The 15,252-nt window shown below is 39.7% G+C and overlaps 1 protein-coding gene across 3 annotated transcripts in view; it reads left to right on the top strand.

Moving 5' to 3' along the window:
• The window catches only part of UST (uronyl 2-sulfotransferase), a 189,259-nt gene that overhangs the window by 99,818 nt on the left and 74,189 nt on the right, over positions 1-15,252 (top strand). For all 3 annotated transcript variants that reach the window (XM_021390489.1, XM_021390491.1, XM_021390492.1), the window contains one exon: positions 11,300-11,453. In XM_021390489.1, coding sequence (XP_021246164.1) covers positions 11,300-11,453 — 154 coding nt within the window. The remainder of the gene's footprint in view (positions 1-11,299; positions 11,454-15,252) is intronic.

A 15,252-nucleotide genomic window follows, 5' to 3' on the forward strand; every position in this document is an offset into this window, starting at 1 on the left:
TGGCTGATGGGTCAGATCCAAAGGGTTATAGTAAATGACCAGACTGTCACTAGAGGAGTTCTGCAGCACTCCATTTTAAGGCCAGCTCCTTTTAACATTTTCATAAAAACTCAGATGAAAGACTCAAAGTTATACCAAGTAAGCTTGTGAACAATGCTGAATTGGGAAGACCTGTTGACTCCCTTGAGGGTAGAGAGGACTTGCAGAGATCTTGACAAATTTGAAGGCTGAGCAATCACCAACCACATGAAAAAGAGCAAATGTTGGAGATTCTGTACTTGGAACAAGGCAGCCATCTGTCTATGTACAGACTGGAGGAAGAGGCTGGAAAGCAGCCTCATGGAAAGGGATCTGGGGGTTCTGGCTGAACGCAAGTTGAACATGAGCCAGCAGTGAGCCCTGGCAGCCAGAAGGGCCAACTGTACCATGGGGTGCATCAGGCCCAGTACTGCCACTGAGCGAGGGAAAGGGTTGTTCTGTTCTGCTCTGTGCTGTGCAGCCTCACCTTAAGCACTGGATGCAGGTTTAATCACCACCATGTAAGAACATAAAACTGTATAGAGCATCCAGAGCAGGGCTACAAAGATGGTGAGGGGTCCAGAGGGTAAGACTTACGAGGAGCAGCTGAGGTCCGTGGGTTGGTTCAGCCCAGGGCAGAGGGAGCTGAGGGGAGGCCTCATGGTGGCCTGCGGCTCCCCACGAAGGGAGCAGAGGAGCAGTGCTGAGCTCTGCTCACTGATGAAAGGGGAGGGTCTGGTTGGGGTTAGGGAAAGATTCTGCACCAGAGGGCGGTGGGCATGGAACAGGATGCCCAGGGCAGTGGACACTGCCCCAAGTGCCAGAGTTCAAGAAGTGTTTGGACACAGCTCTCAGACATAGCGTTTGATTTTGGGTGGTCCTGTGTGCAGCTGGGAGTTGGACTTGATGATTCTTGTGGATCCCTTCAAACTCAGAATATTCTATGATTTTAAAATAGTGGATCTTTTTATGGCATCCTTCATAAGGTCTTCTATGTCTCTGCATTGAATTTTCTACATTAATATTGCTGTGGAAAGCTTCCAAAATGTTAATCAGGAGCAAATACTTAAGAACGTCTATGCATGAAAAAGGAACGGGTTTATATGTTGCTACTGCTTTTGCTGAGATTGCAAGTGTTATTAGAAGCTGCAAATAGCATAGTGGTAGGCTGTATAAGCTTTGAAGAACTGGAATAGCTTGCAGAAGCACAGAAAGCTATATCATGATAGCTGGAGGTTGCTCACTGTGCTTCATCATAGATGCCCATGGTCTATTTATTTAGGCTGAGAAAAATCAAGCAGGAAGAAGCTTCAAGTTTGTGGAAAAAACCCCTCTTGAACTGTTAGTAAAGTCTCCTGATTAATTAAATAACTATTATGGTCTTTGGGCAAACATTCAAAGTCCTTGAAATGTGCTCCAAGTGTCACAGGTTTCAGAGAAGCAGAACATTTGCAGGAATTCATGTAGGGGCAATGAGGCCCAGCTGTGGTATAGAATGAGTCAGGGATTGGGAAGATTGCACAGCTCCCAGTCTGGATGTGGTAAGGCAGCTTTCCTCGCTCCAACACCTAATTGCATTAAGTGTGTTTGGATCTTCAGTGCATGCACTTACAGCCCCCAGTTCAGGGAGAGCTGGAAACTTGCCTGCTCTTTTCCATCTCAGGGTAAACGAACATTATATGGGAATGTGGTAAAAATCTAAAATTGTGCTTCTGTCAGTGACTTTTGCTTGCATAAGGGCTGGCTGATTAGGTCAGGATAAAGTCATAGGTGGGAGAAGCGTTGAAAAGACCACCCAGAGGGAGAGACAGGCTTTTTCAGGTTTCACTGAAGCAATGAATTTGTTACTTTCTGCAGGAGTGATAGACTGCTGGGGAATATCTCCTTTAAAATTTCTTGCGATGTGGTAGAGATGCAAAGAGATAAAGTGTGAGCTCAATTTAATCTCACATTTTAGTTAGCTCTTAGATTTCAGTTCAATATATCTTATTTGTTTGAAGCCTGGATGAGTTAATGCTCAGCAGCAGGACACACTGTGCTGCTGAACTGCTTCCCTGTTCTTTCTTCCAGTAGCCATGCAATACCTGCAGTGTGTCTGCATTTAGTATCTTTGTGCGTGTGCTTGAGAAGAGGGGGCAACCTGTTCCTTTTAGCATAATTTTCTGAGGAAGTAAGACTCATACAGCAGTTCCAACTGCTGTCCCTACCTTTCCAGTTTCCCTTCCGTGGCTATTTCCTGAAAAATTTCTCAACCCATTGACCAGTTTCAAGTGAAATTTGGAAGGTCAGTAACGGACTCAGAGACAACTACATTTCTTCGGATGCCCCTGCTGATGGGAAAGCCACACAATACAGAGCTCGCAGACATTTTGCTCAGCCACGGCTAGTGGCCATCACTGCTTGGATGCCAGCCCCAGCTCTGCTATGTCTTTCCTGCTTGGTGCGTGAGGGATGTGTGGGGCAGGCTGTGGAAGGGAAGATCTCTTAAACTTTCTGTTCCTGAGGGTACTTGTCATCATTGTAAGAAATATTTCTGGTTTTCTGTTATTCATTAGTTGAGTTAATGTGCAAACTCCTTGTTTTTCTTGTAAAATCTGTTTTGGTAAACAGTCTGTATCAGCATTACTGACTTTATGTTACCTTTTTAAACAGATGTAGTGGCCAACACTAACTGGTAAAAATGAATCTACTGTCGGGACAGACACAGTCACATGCAGTCATACTGACGAATTTAGACATTTCTTCAATTCGTACCAGAGTTCTGAATTATAAATAGAAGTATATCACATGCTGTATGAAGGCAGATAGAGGCAGAGAGAGATTCAGCTTGAATAAGCCCAAAACTGTAATTAATTTCATAGTATTGTTCGGGGTTTATTTGTAAGGCTTTTGTTCTGTTTTTCACCAGTTATGTGTTTCTTCTGATACAGAAGCAGCTCTAGAAATGGTCACTCAGCACAGCACTTCGACATTACAGCATTCCCTGTTCATGAGTTCTATAAAACGCGCATGTAGCCAGCAAACAAAAAGGAGGCAAATCTTGAAAAATTAACTTGCCTATATGTCATGTGAATCAGCTGTATGTTTGAAAGCAGGAGCACTTTGTACTGGAAGCTTAGTATTTGAAAGCCTCTCATGCTAGATTGTTCATCATTTGAAAGGGTTGTATGATAACATCTGCTATTTTTTAAAACTGAGTTGTCTTGTTTTGGCGTGACTTAACCTGTGCATGTGTCTCTGGTCCATTGATTTGGAAATACAATTTCATTTTTAAATTTTTTATGGACTGGTGAGAGGTCAATAAAACCATGAAATATTTGTCACAACCCTCACATTTATTAACAACTTGAGAATTCTTATTTCTCCGCTTCTTGGGAGCAAGAAATACCACACAGAATGCAGGTGTTTGCAGAACATGCCTATTACGTGCTTTAACTAGTTTTTGAAAAAAGCGTGCTGGGCAAATGCATGGAGCTGGCCTAAGAAGATGCAGAATGGTTGCATCCCTTCAAGGACAAACTAAAGTATACTTTGTGTGACCTTCAGTAGTTCAGTCAACTTGCACTGATTCTGTACAACTCTGTTGTTGGGAGGGTTGGGCTCTTCAAATACCTCCTTAACACAACATCTTGAAACAATGATTGCAGCCTAAGTTTATCTACTAAAGCAGTTTCGTGTTGTTGATGTTTTTTTTCTCCTTCAAGAAAAAACATACACACCTAGGAAATATCATTTAAAGTACGTTAAGAAAAAAATACTACTACCCTCTAGGTAAGCCCTTAAAAGTAGGGAAATGTCAGCTAAACCTATGTGACCAGCCTTAACACTGTGTCTTTATGTGTGTTCATTATAATCTATATTTTTTGCTAACACATCATGAAACACTTTCTACCACCATGTGAGGTCCGCCCTGTAAAGTACACATTTCATGAATGGCCACATGGTGCTGTACTCCCTCCTACATCGTTTTTCTTTTTTTTATACTAATTTTTTTTAATGATCTGACTGCGTAATGATGTTTTTTAACTGTGGCTTGATGGAAGGCTAAGCACAAATCTAACATGCAGTTTGACCTTTGTATGGTCTAGGGGGCTGGGGGTTTGTGCTGTTGTTTTCGTGGGTTGTGGTTTTTTTTTGTTTTGTTTTGGTTTGGTTTTTTTTGTGTTTTTTTTTTTTAGAAAACATTGCTCCATAGTGAGTTTTTCCATTTTTTAAAATTAACTGATTTAAAATTTATTTCCACAGATTTCCTGCATTCTTCACATAGTAAGACTTTTTAGCTTTCATTTAGCTGGTGATACAATATTCTCTGAATAGAAATCATTACATTAAATCTAGTTAAGTGTGAACTGAAGGCCAGTGAGACCGGGTATAATGCTTAAATTATGCTTTCTACTGTCATTCTGGTTCCTGTGCTCACATTTGTGCTGTAGATTAAATTACCAGTTTTGGAGTAAATTAATTTAAGAAAGATGTCAGTTACTCAGAGTCCAAAAGAGAGTAAAAGAAAAGTGAGAGAAAAAAATGGCTCATGGGGAAAGACTGGAAGGGCAGAGAAAGAAAACAGAGAGATGACTGGGAAAGCGGAAACAGTGATAAGTTTTGAATATTATATAAAGACAAAGGGAATATACTGTTATTTAAACATAATGATATCAGAAGTGGTGGTTTAAAATTGCACCTACAGAGTTCTAGATTAGATATCTGGGAAAATGCTTGAATTATAGGAGCAGCGAAGCAACAAAATAGATTGTACTTAACGATTTTGTAGTTGCTAGTGATAAACACATGGCTGATACTGCCTTGAGGCAAAAATTTGCATTACAGCAGTCCCAAGTCACTTCTGTATTCTTTCTCACCCTTGCGTAATGCATTATACAGACATTTTTCTCCTTTGTAAGCTTTCATGTGTAAATTCTTATATGCTGTAGTGAAATCACCTCTCAGCCTCCTCTGGTGTTTTTTTCCTTCTTGTTTTCTTTTCATGATGAAGGTTCTGACCTTGACATTTTTTCATTGCAAGGTATCTTTTCCGTCATCCTCATGACTCAGCTCTGAACTTTGTGCACGCTTTACTTAGAAATGACTTGGAGCTTGGATAGTGGTCATGATAGTGCTTTGCCAGATCTTTGCTTCTCTCTGCTCCAGTCTTGGATCGTTCTTGTCTGTAAGGTCTCCCAGTGCTGGTAGTCTGTGCAAGCATACACGTCCTTAGCAGAATTGTTCCTTTCCTGTGAATGTCCTCTGCTCCTTGTTCTCAGTGCTCTGAGTTTTGTTTGCTGTGCAACTATTTGTTGTTTGCTGATGTCTTACTTGCCCTGTGAATTAAGTGGCTCTTCATCAGTAACCTAGTCCCTTCATTATCCTCTTCTTTTGCAACTTCATCATCTGAAAATGTTATCAGGGGTTTTCTGCTTTTCTTCTGAATCAGTTGAAAGTATAAATAGCACAGATTCAAATACTCAAGTATGATAATGTCCACGTATTCTTCTATTTGATGGTGATTGCTTAGAATTTCTCATTTGGGACGTGGCAGCCACGTTTGCAATTTTTGTTACATTGACTTTTATATTGTGTGCATTGTAAAACAACATGTACTACCAAGTTACAGCATGTGATGAAAGGCAGTTTTTCATTACACCCAATTTAATGCATTTCAGTTTCCATATGGACACTCTTAGCCTTGTCTTCAGCTGCTCTGTGACAGCCATTTCCGTGAGACAGCTGGAGTCACCCTTAAAAATCCTGATAAATGGCTTCAGACGGGAAGTTGAATGTGCAGTACTGAGCACGCTGTAACTTCTGACCCTTGCCTACATTCTTTGTGTGATAGCCTTCCTAAGAGGTCAAGTCACAAAATGTTTTGTGAATACATATCACAGATCTGTGATCTCAATGAATTTCAAAGATGCATTTTTTCTGCACACCATGTTGGTAGATGTAATACTTTCCAAAGTGTTGTATCAGCTGTTCTACTGTTTGTTGGGAATTTCTCCTAATGATTTGTAATTACATTTTCTGTTTTTCTGTAATATGCAACATCTGCTTTTGATGGAAAACTCTCTATATTGTAAGGAAATGTCAATTAGAGGTCCACAGTGTTCCTGCGCCAGACCTTCCAAAAGCCTGAAATGCAAGGTATCTGGAATTGATTGATTTTAAATCACATAGAGTTTGACTTAAGCAAAGATTAGGGTTGTGTCGATGACAAGTTTTTTCTCTCGTTTTCAGCTGTTACTTTGTGTGAGATAAATGAAAACACCATTAGTAGTTCCTTCTCAAGTGTTACCTTTTCTTGAGCTGGGGATGCTCTACAGACACAGGCAGGAGTTGTATCTGTGTTGGTACTGCTCATTGTGAATTTGTATTTCAAACTACTTTCATATCCTTAGCATAATGAAAGGCATAGGGGAAACATAACTCACTGTATGTTTACTATGCAGGAATGTAAAAAGCTGGCAGAAATACAACATCAAATATTCTGGGAGATTTATAGGATAGTGAAATACAAGGCCTTATAGAATAAGCTGCTAGCTGTTCATTAGTCTGAGGCAGCTTACTAAGCTGTTCTTCTGGTATTTTTTTACAATGATATTACCCACGCAAGTCAGTTCAGAAGGTGAAATTTCTACTGTTGATGTTGTAGTTCCAGAAGAAGCAGTTAGTGAGTGCAGTGTTGCCACTTTGCACCATTTTACTGATAACCTTGAACCACTGTGGACATTGTATCATACCTTCCATTTGAGGGCAGCTCAGCCAAGAATGCAGTCTTGAAACAAAAAAATTTATCTCAGCTCACCTTTGTCTTCCTCCAGAATTCCAACAAAAAGCTTGAAAGCCTAACCGCAGTACAGGGCAAAGACAAAAAATCAGGAAGGTAAAATGGTAAAATCCCTGAGTTTGGAGGTTGGCAGAATCACGCAGCACCATGCAGGCAAGATCACAGCCTGCTTCTCTGGGAATTGTTGCAGAGAAGGTGTTAGCTCATCCGGAGGGGGTTGGTGGAGCAAAGCGGAGCTGCCCAATGTCTCGTACAGAATGGCGTTGCTTCGGCAGATGTGTTTGTTGAGCTGTTATTAAGTTTTCATTTCTAATTCTGCAAATATGGAACATTTTCAGAAGACAGTATTTGATTTTACTGCATTTTTTTACGTTCCAAAAAGCCAGAAGTTTTACATTAGTGTTTTTAATATGCTCTCCCCTTGAAACTGTGCTGCAGATCTGGTCATGGAGCTATAACATAATTCATCTATAAAGCTTCCTAGGCAATTGGGCTTTCAGCATGGTTGTGTAGAGCTGCAAAAGTAAATTATGCTTCCTTTCTAAGGATGCAACGTGCCTATCCATATTAACATTAGGTCACTGTCAGTTCCTGTTTGCTTCCATTATATTGAACTTAGAGCAATTAACTAATTTAAGAGGAAATAATTTACGTTAAAAGAGTAAGAGGGAGCCATAGTTCTTTCAGAGAAAAGGTTGGGTATCTTGATTTCCTCTAGGAGTGTGCTCTCCCTGTAGAGATACAGAAGCATACTCCTGTTTGTGCAAAGAGTTTTGTGCTGAACAGAAATGCAGCAGCCTTCTGATGAGGAGTGACAGGTCTGAATTCATATTTAACCTTTCTTAAAAAGAACTGAAATGATGAATAATAGGAGCTCAAAATCCTCCATTCTGCAGTAAAGCAAATTGCTTTCGTTAAATTTTTTTAATTCCATTATTGTTTTTTTATTCTTAACTTAGAAGGAGCTTGTAAACTGTTTTGAGGAAAGGTTATGTGCATGTAAATAATACAATCAGAATTCATCAGAGATATTTTTCTAGGGCAGTCTCTCAACATCTGGCATATTTCTCAGCCTTTTTTTTCCCTTTCATTTTATTAAAAAAAAAAGAGAGAGGGAAATGGGGAAATATTAGTGAATTTAAGTGTTATCAATTGAAGCCTGCAAATATGCTGGTTATTTTGATGAGGATTCTGAAAATACACCTCTCACAACAAAGCAGTTAAAACAAACGTGATATAATAGTATATGTTAAATAAATCAGGAGAAGTTAAGTGCTGGAAAAGCTTTGCAGACAGTTGGATCACACCATTTGAGCTCTCCATTGGAGCAGTGGTGTCCTGACCCACTCAACTCAATTACTGCGATGCGCTGCTGGGCATGAGGAAGATCCAGTACTTTTATCATGCAAGATCCAAATATGATCCCACTTGGAGAAGATAAGCCTACTGCCCAGGCTTGGAAGAACATAATTGTCTTTCTTTTTGATCTTTTGCTACAATCATTTGAGTGTACATAAGCTTATATGATACATAATGAGAGCACTGCATGTTATTGTTTGCTGGAGCATTTTCATGTGGGTGTTACTAGTTTGAAAAGTTGTGTTCAGGAGAGCTAAGTAATATTTAATATGATGAGGATGATAGATAACTAAAAATGCACAGAACATACTCGACCAAATGGAGCATTGATTCTCCTTTTTTTTTTTCTTTCCTCTAAGTAGCCTAAGGTTATAGATTTTTAGTCATTGGGATTTTTTATGTCCTTCAACTGCTGCTGAACTTCCATCTCCATCTCAGTAGTCTTTAGAAACAAGTGGTTGGAATTTGAAGTCTAATAAACTACACTTAAAACATGCAGATTTGAATATGAGAAGGAACAGGCTTAATTTTTCTAAAAATTCCCTGCTTGCTGCCTGATAGAGTGATTGCAGCTGGGTCTGTACTGGCCTGGTTAGAGTGTGCAAGAGATCAGAAATTTGAGCTGTCTGTTTTTTTGGGAGGCCGCAGTCAGCATTTCAGAAATAAGTTCCTCCGCAGTTCTTAGTGAGTGACTTCCCATCCTAGCCATCCTCTAGGGACAGACGAGTCTGCATATGTCTCTTCTCAGAGCTGTTGGTACCCAGTCTGTAGCTCACATGTTCAGGGACAAAACTTTACCAGAAAAAGACAGGCTCTAATACTTGGGTTGGTTGGTTATGCAATCTGGCCCTTCCTTTTTCTTCAGAAAAGGCAGGGAATATTTGTTGAATGTTTGTTTCTAGACTCTGGTAACCATCTGTTTTTGCTTTTTATCTCTGCTGAGGATCTCTTAGGCTTAGCATCTTCTACAAATCCCAGGCTGGATATCCCTGCACTCTGGCTCCTGTAATTTTGGGCTCTGTCTTGAGAAAACTTGCTGCTGTTGTCATCTCTTCTTGCTATCTTCATTGCTTCTCCTTTCTTTTTACTATTCTCATCTCACTTCTGTCTTTACATTACTGTTGATCAAACAGCAGGAAAATGTGTTCAGTACTTTAGGTGCAACGTAATCTTGCCTGCAATTTCACTTGAAATGGTAATTTTCATGGCTACCAACCATGGCACTCACCAACCTTTTTCTATTTAAATGTATAATGTCAAAGCTTAATACCTTCAATTTTCCATGGGAATTGCAGGAGTGTCTGTTTTTCATGTGTCTTATTTCTGTATGAAGATGAAAACAGTAACAACAACAATCTTGGAGAAGAATTAAAAATACTTCCCTTGCACGAATATGTCCTAATGGGCCTATGTTCTAATCAGGAAGCAAGGAGCATCTGCTTTCTTAACTGGATTGTTTAAAAGTTTTTTGCTGTCTGTGCATTTTCGAATTGTGGGAGTGATCCTGCAGCATTAAGGTCAATGAGATTACTGATATGCATAAATAAAGAAATTATTTTCGTGATTACTGATAGGCATAGAAAAGATATGCATAAATAATGAGTTTGCTCGTCAAAGGAATCATGTGGAATGAAAATGAAGTTGAAACTGGATGGGATTTTTCTTGCCTCCTACTATAATTAATATTTTTTACCAGTTTTGCTTGGTCCTTAATATTTATGAAGAACCTTGGTCTTTTATATTGGATATTCAACTATTCATCTGACTCAAGAAATGAAGAAAAACTGAGGATTTTTAAAATCTAAATGGTATCTTCTCTTCTAATGGTTCACATTTTAAAAGAAGTATAAACTGTCACTTAGAAAATTGTCTGAGCAGCATTTAAATACTTAAATATGGCTATGTCCTCAAGCTTTCAAAATACGTAATAATCTTAACAGAGGATTGTTCCTTAAAATGGGGAAACAGGGCAAACATAATTGTAATTAGATGGAGTAAATTCCGAATTGGATTTCTCCTAGGAGTATCTCAGTCCAAGTAGGTTCATTATGCTCTGTCTTACATCATTATAATCCATAAGTCTGTTCTGGAACATAAATGTCCATTTTTCTATTTTGACCAAGGAAGGGCGTAATCGCAGTGGCTTGGCTATTAGCCTCATTTGTTGGTGATGGGTATTGATGTTAAATAAGCAGTCAATATTTTAATGTTCTGAAAATGCAGTACAACCACAGGCCTTAACTGCTCAAGCTCCCTTTTCCTCCCTTTCTCCTCTGTATCCTACATATTAAATGGAACATGTTTGTCCTAACTACTGGGCAGAGGTAGGTACCGTAAACTACAGATTCCTTTGCTGTCTTTTGCTGACCCTGGACAAAGATGTTTTTACCCTTTATTTTCCTTGGACTTGCATGTGATTGAAATTGATACTTAATTTGTTTTTTGATGCAGGAATTTTCATATTGATCTTTTTAAATTTCCAGTAAATGCAGTATGAGGACAAGGCACTACATAACCACTAAATAACCTCATGTCCAGCAGATGGAGCAGGCTTGGGGGTGAGGGGAGGAAGATCTGCACAAGTTACAGCAAATGAAAAGATGGAAATACCATGCATATCTGTCAGCTCATCCAGAGGGAGCTTTTTGAAATATGCTTGATTACTGCAAAATCCTTTGCGTGTTCCTACTCTTACTGTACAGGTGAAGGTGGCTCAGGGCTGCCTCACAGCAGTCAGTGTCAGGCACTGCCTGCTCTGACATGACTTTTCAGGCAGGAAGCAAGTGTTTAGAAAAAAAAATGGTTCATCCTAGGATTCAACTGCAGAAGGTTCTTTATCTTAAAACTGTAAGGAGAAAACGGAAGTATAACCACAGGCATGATGGAAAAAGGTTACCTTAAACTAAAACGTTTATAGTCCGCTACAGCTTAATGTGATACTATATTTACCTTTAATCCTTCCGAGATGTTGTGTGCTTTTGCAGAGTTTCCTAAGTAGTTGTAAGCATCTCAGTTTTTCTTCTAGCCTTGTAAGCTCTCTGAACTCTATAGAGAGCAGTTTGTGAACGTTCAGGTGAAAGACAGATACGTGTGCCTGTCTGAAACCTTCTGATGAGATTCACCCATTTTTCTTCCCACCAGGTTTGGAGGAGACCAGCCGGTGTACATCAATATTATTAGAGATCCTGTCAATCGATTCCTGTCCAATTATTTTTTCCGACGTTTTGGAGACTGGAGAGGAGAACAGAATCACATGATCCGTACCCCCAGCATGAGGCAGGAGGAAAGATATCTGGTACGTTTAAACAAAAGGATCCTATTACTGATTTCCCAGTGTAGATATGTAATGCTGATGTTCAAACTGCTGACCTGAAAAGTGGAAGACTGAAGCGTCAGTGTTGAAACGTTGCATTTTTTATTTGTCTTGCCTGGTCCTTAGTTTGGTTGGCCTTAACATGAAGACTGCTGCTGATGGATTCGATTGTCCTGTTTGATCTGTATAAGCTGGCAGCAAGTCCCAGATGCTGTCGAATTTAAGTCCTTCGACCAGGTTGGATCTGGTTGTTAGACATAATAATTTTCCAGTAGTTATCATTGTGAATATTCAGGCTGTAACTATGCAGCCTTGCTAGAGGAGAATTGGGAAACTGAGCAATTCAGTGAGCCCACGCCTCTAATATTTTTGCTGGTTGTGCACAGTTTCTTCACACCAGGGCTCTGATCTTGGTTCTAGGTTTGGTTTTGTATTCTTTTTTTTAATTAAGAAGGTGGTAATAATGCTGGATGAGCTGCTGTTAGTAACAATAGTTTTTATTTTGCACAACTGCTGAACTGTCATAATGCCCATAAGCCCTTGTCACAGACCAGGATCTCTTGGCAGTAGCTGTACAAATTCTGAGTGAGAAACATGGAAGCACAGGTGGCAGTGGGCTTGTTTGATGCCTGATACCTAGTCTCCTTTCACGTGCACCATCACCAACTTAAGAAGACAAAAAGGTGGAATTAAACCTTACCTTCTCTGTAACAGAGGTTCACTTGGTTGCACTCAGCCACACTGGGAGCTACAGGAGGTTCAGTGACAAAACTGATAGGACAGCTTCCTGTTCTCCTGTGACACGCTGCAAGCCAGATGTAACAAAACAAGTGAGGAACTGTGGTTGCTGGAGAACAAAGAGAATAAACAGCCATTTTAAGATGTTTTGAAGGGCCAGTAGAGTACAAGATGTGCTGTGGATGAGCTGAAGAGAACATAGCTCTGAATGACTGCTACACCACACATTCCAAGCAATGGTTTCAATCCTCGGTGAGGCCAGATAGATTCAAAGAAAATTGGTTTTATTTCTGCATAACAGGGCTATGCTGATTTTTTTTTTTGTACTTTAGTACTCTTGTTTGTCTTGGAAAGCCCTGTGAACAGATAATTCTATAAATTATGGATAATTTGGGAGGAATGACATAATGTGCACCTTTTCCAGTATAACTGGATAAGAGTTTAAGTGGAACTGTAATGAATAGATCTAATTTCTGTTAAGTTCATGTGGGTTTAAAAATTAACAGAAATCACCTCTTCATTTCACTTGTTTGGGATGTCCTTAGGAAATTACATTTAATTATTTATGTGCATGTACACATGTGTACATACACACAAATCAGAAAAAAAGCTACAATCTAAAGGAAATAAGAAGTGGCCATCTGTTGAGGACATTAGTTGTTTTGTTGAAAAGGCTGTTTGTCATTCTGAGACTCCATTGGCAGCTATATAACTGTATTTTCTTTCTGTTTAGATCTCCAGTTGATTGTTAGAAACCTGGAAACATTTCTGTAATCTGTCCTCCATCCCTCCTTGGCCAAGTTTAAGTGTCAGTCGCACTACTCAGAGAGGGTAGTTGTTCCTGTCAGAGTAATGCATAGGCCACCTGCCAGTGAAATTCATTTTAACAAAAGCTGCTCATTCTGAATATTAAGCATTTTTAAGACTGCTGCTTTCCAACCAAATAACATGCTATGTGACTGTGTTTTAATTTTTTTTCCTCAGTGGTGCAAAGAAATCTGCTGACATGTATTTTAAAACTAAGGTTATGAATTTTGTGGCATGGTAGCTTAAGAAATCTGCAAAATAAATTGCCTGATCTGGCTGTGAAGAAACTAAGCAGTTGGTTCTACATCTGTGCGTGAGCCAGGGCAGCCCTTTAGCACACAGACAGTCTCGTTGTCCTCATACTGCTCACAGCTCATCCCTAATATTTGCCTTTTTATTTTACTGAAAACTCACCGTAAAGCGTTGCTTTTTTTTTTTTTACAAGGGACTGTTTGAACAATAAGCTTGCAGATAAGAGATCTCTGTGTTTCAAATGCTTAACAATATTGTTAGCATATTAAATAATTTCTGTATTGATCACAGAATTAAATCTCAGTCATTTGGTATGAGATGAGCCTGACTGTGGCTGATATCTTAAAAGCACAGGGAGGATACAAGAAGCTTTTACTTCTCTTCTTTCATTATGCCTCAGATGAAAAGCTAGAAAAACACAAAGCTGTTGATCGCTCCAAAACACTGAGCTCTTTGCTCAAGATCCTGAGAAGCCTTGTGCTGGCAGCAGTTAATAGACATGAAATGCACCGGAGAATCTGTAAATGTCTAAGTGCCAGTACCTTCTCTGTTTTTACCAGAGCCAGGTTTGCCTGATGAAAGGCTCTCAACTTTTGAAACTGGGATATTCAGTGGCTAATTGCACTTCTCTCCAAGCACTGATATTCTGATTTGCTTTTCTTGGAAGGTGTTTTGGGCAACGGGGATATTTTCGAGGCCACCCTGGCATCTTGGTCAATGACGAGCACTGTCTCTCTATCTCTTGAAAAGCTGTGGGTATGCATTTTGTCTCAGAAACTTCAGAAGGGGAGTGTGGGAGCTCAGCACCTCTTTCCATGGGCTCTTAAGGAGAAGAAAAAGATTTTAAAATCATGTTTTGTGAAGTTCTGCACCCAGTGAATTCCTGCTGTGCCATTAGATTGCGATTAATGGAAGCATCCCTTCCTCTCAGCTCTGATGCTTAGGGGAAAAAAGGAAAGGGAGGAAGATGTTGGAAAAATACCTTGAAGTCCTTGGGTGCTCTTTTTTTTAACCGTGAAAATCAGAACTGCTGACATTGCAAAGATCAGAAACAGAGACAGGAATTTCCACTGTTCGCTGATTATTTGAAATTTTCTCTGAATAGAGCTTCAGGCTTTGACTCTGCTCCAGAGAAAACAACCATTCATTCAGGAGTCAGATAAATTGTTTTAAATGTTTCGGCAAATGCCTGTGTTTACCAAAATTTAATTCAAAGCCAAGACAGAAAACAAGTCCTTTATTCAGAAGTCAGATTCGAGGGAGGCAGCTGCTGCAACGTGAGACTTCCCACCCAGATCAGCCAGCTCCTTGCCCTGACCTGGCACTTTTTCTGCTGGAGCAAGTTACTGTCAATCACTTAAATAGTTCACTTCCAAGCTTCCCCAAATTTAATAGTGGCAATACTATAGTGTGGAGTATTGCAGAGAGGGTGCTGGTCTGAAATGGTGGCAAGTACTTCAGGTAGAGCCTCAAGCGTGAGTTACCGTATCCTACGTTCCTGCAAGAGGGGATAAGTTCATTATAGTCAATTCATATTCATTGTAGTAACTATGTTTCAGATTAAACTAGTGTAAATAAAGTGAGCAATCTCTTGCCAGTACAGCTGTGATCCCTGCTTGTGCTAAGCAAGACTATGCACCAGATAATATAGCTTAGGGCCTGAAAGCGCAGAAAGTAAGAAACACTCCTGATAAAGCATAACAACCATAAATATTTGAGAGCTTTGTATTGAAGTTGCCTTTCCCAGAAGGTCTATTAGTGATTATCTAGCACTTCCTACAACTGCAGTGTGAAACGTCAAATACAGAATATATGTATGGCTTTTTCATCTTTCTTTAATGTGTGCTGTCACTTTGATGTAAAACTGCTAAGGCTGACTGAAGGTGGGAAGCAGTATAAGCTGTGCATTGTTGACAAGATGATAAAGGGCCTGGAGCACCTCTCCTATGAGGAAAGACTGAGTGTCCTGGGTCTGTTCAGCCTT

Source organism: Numida meleagris, chromosome 3, assembly GCF_002078875.1.
Source record: "Numida meleagris isolate 19003 breed g44 Domestic line chromosome 3, NumMel1.0, whole genome shotgun sequence".
Taxonomy (NCBI): Eukaryota; Metazoa; Chordata; class Aves; order Galliformes; family Numididae; genus Numida; species Numida meleagris.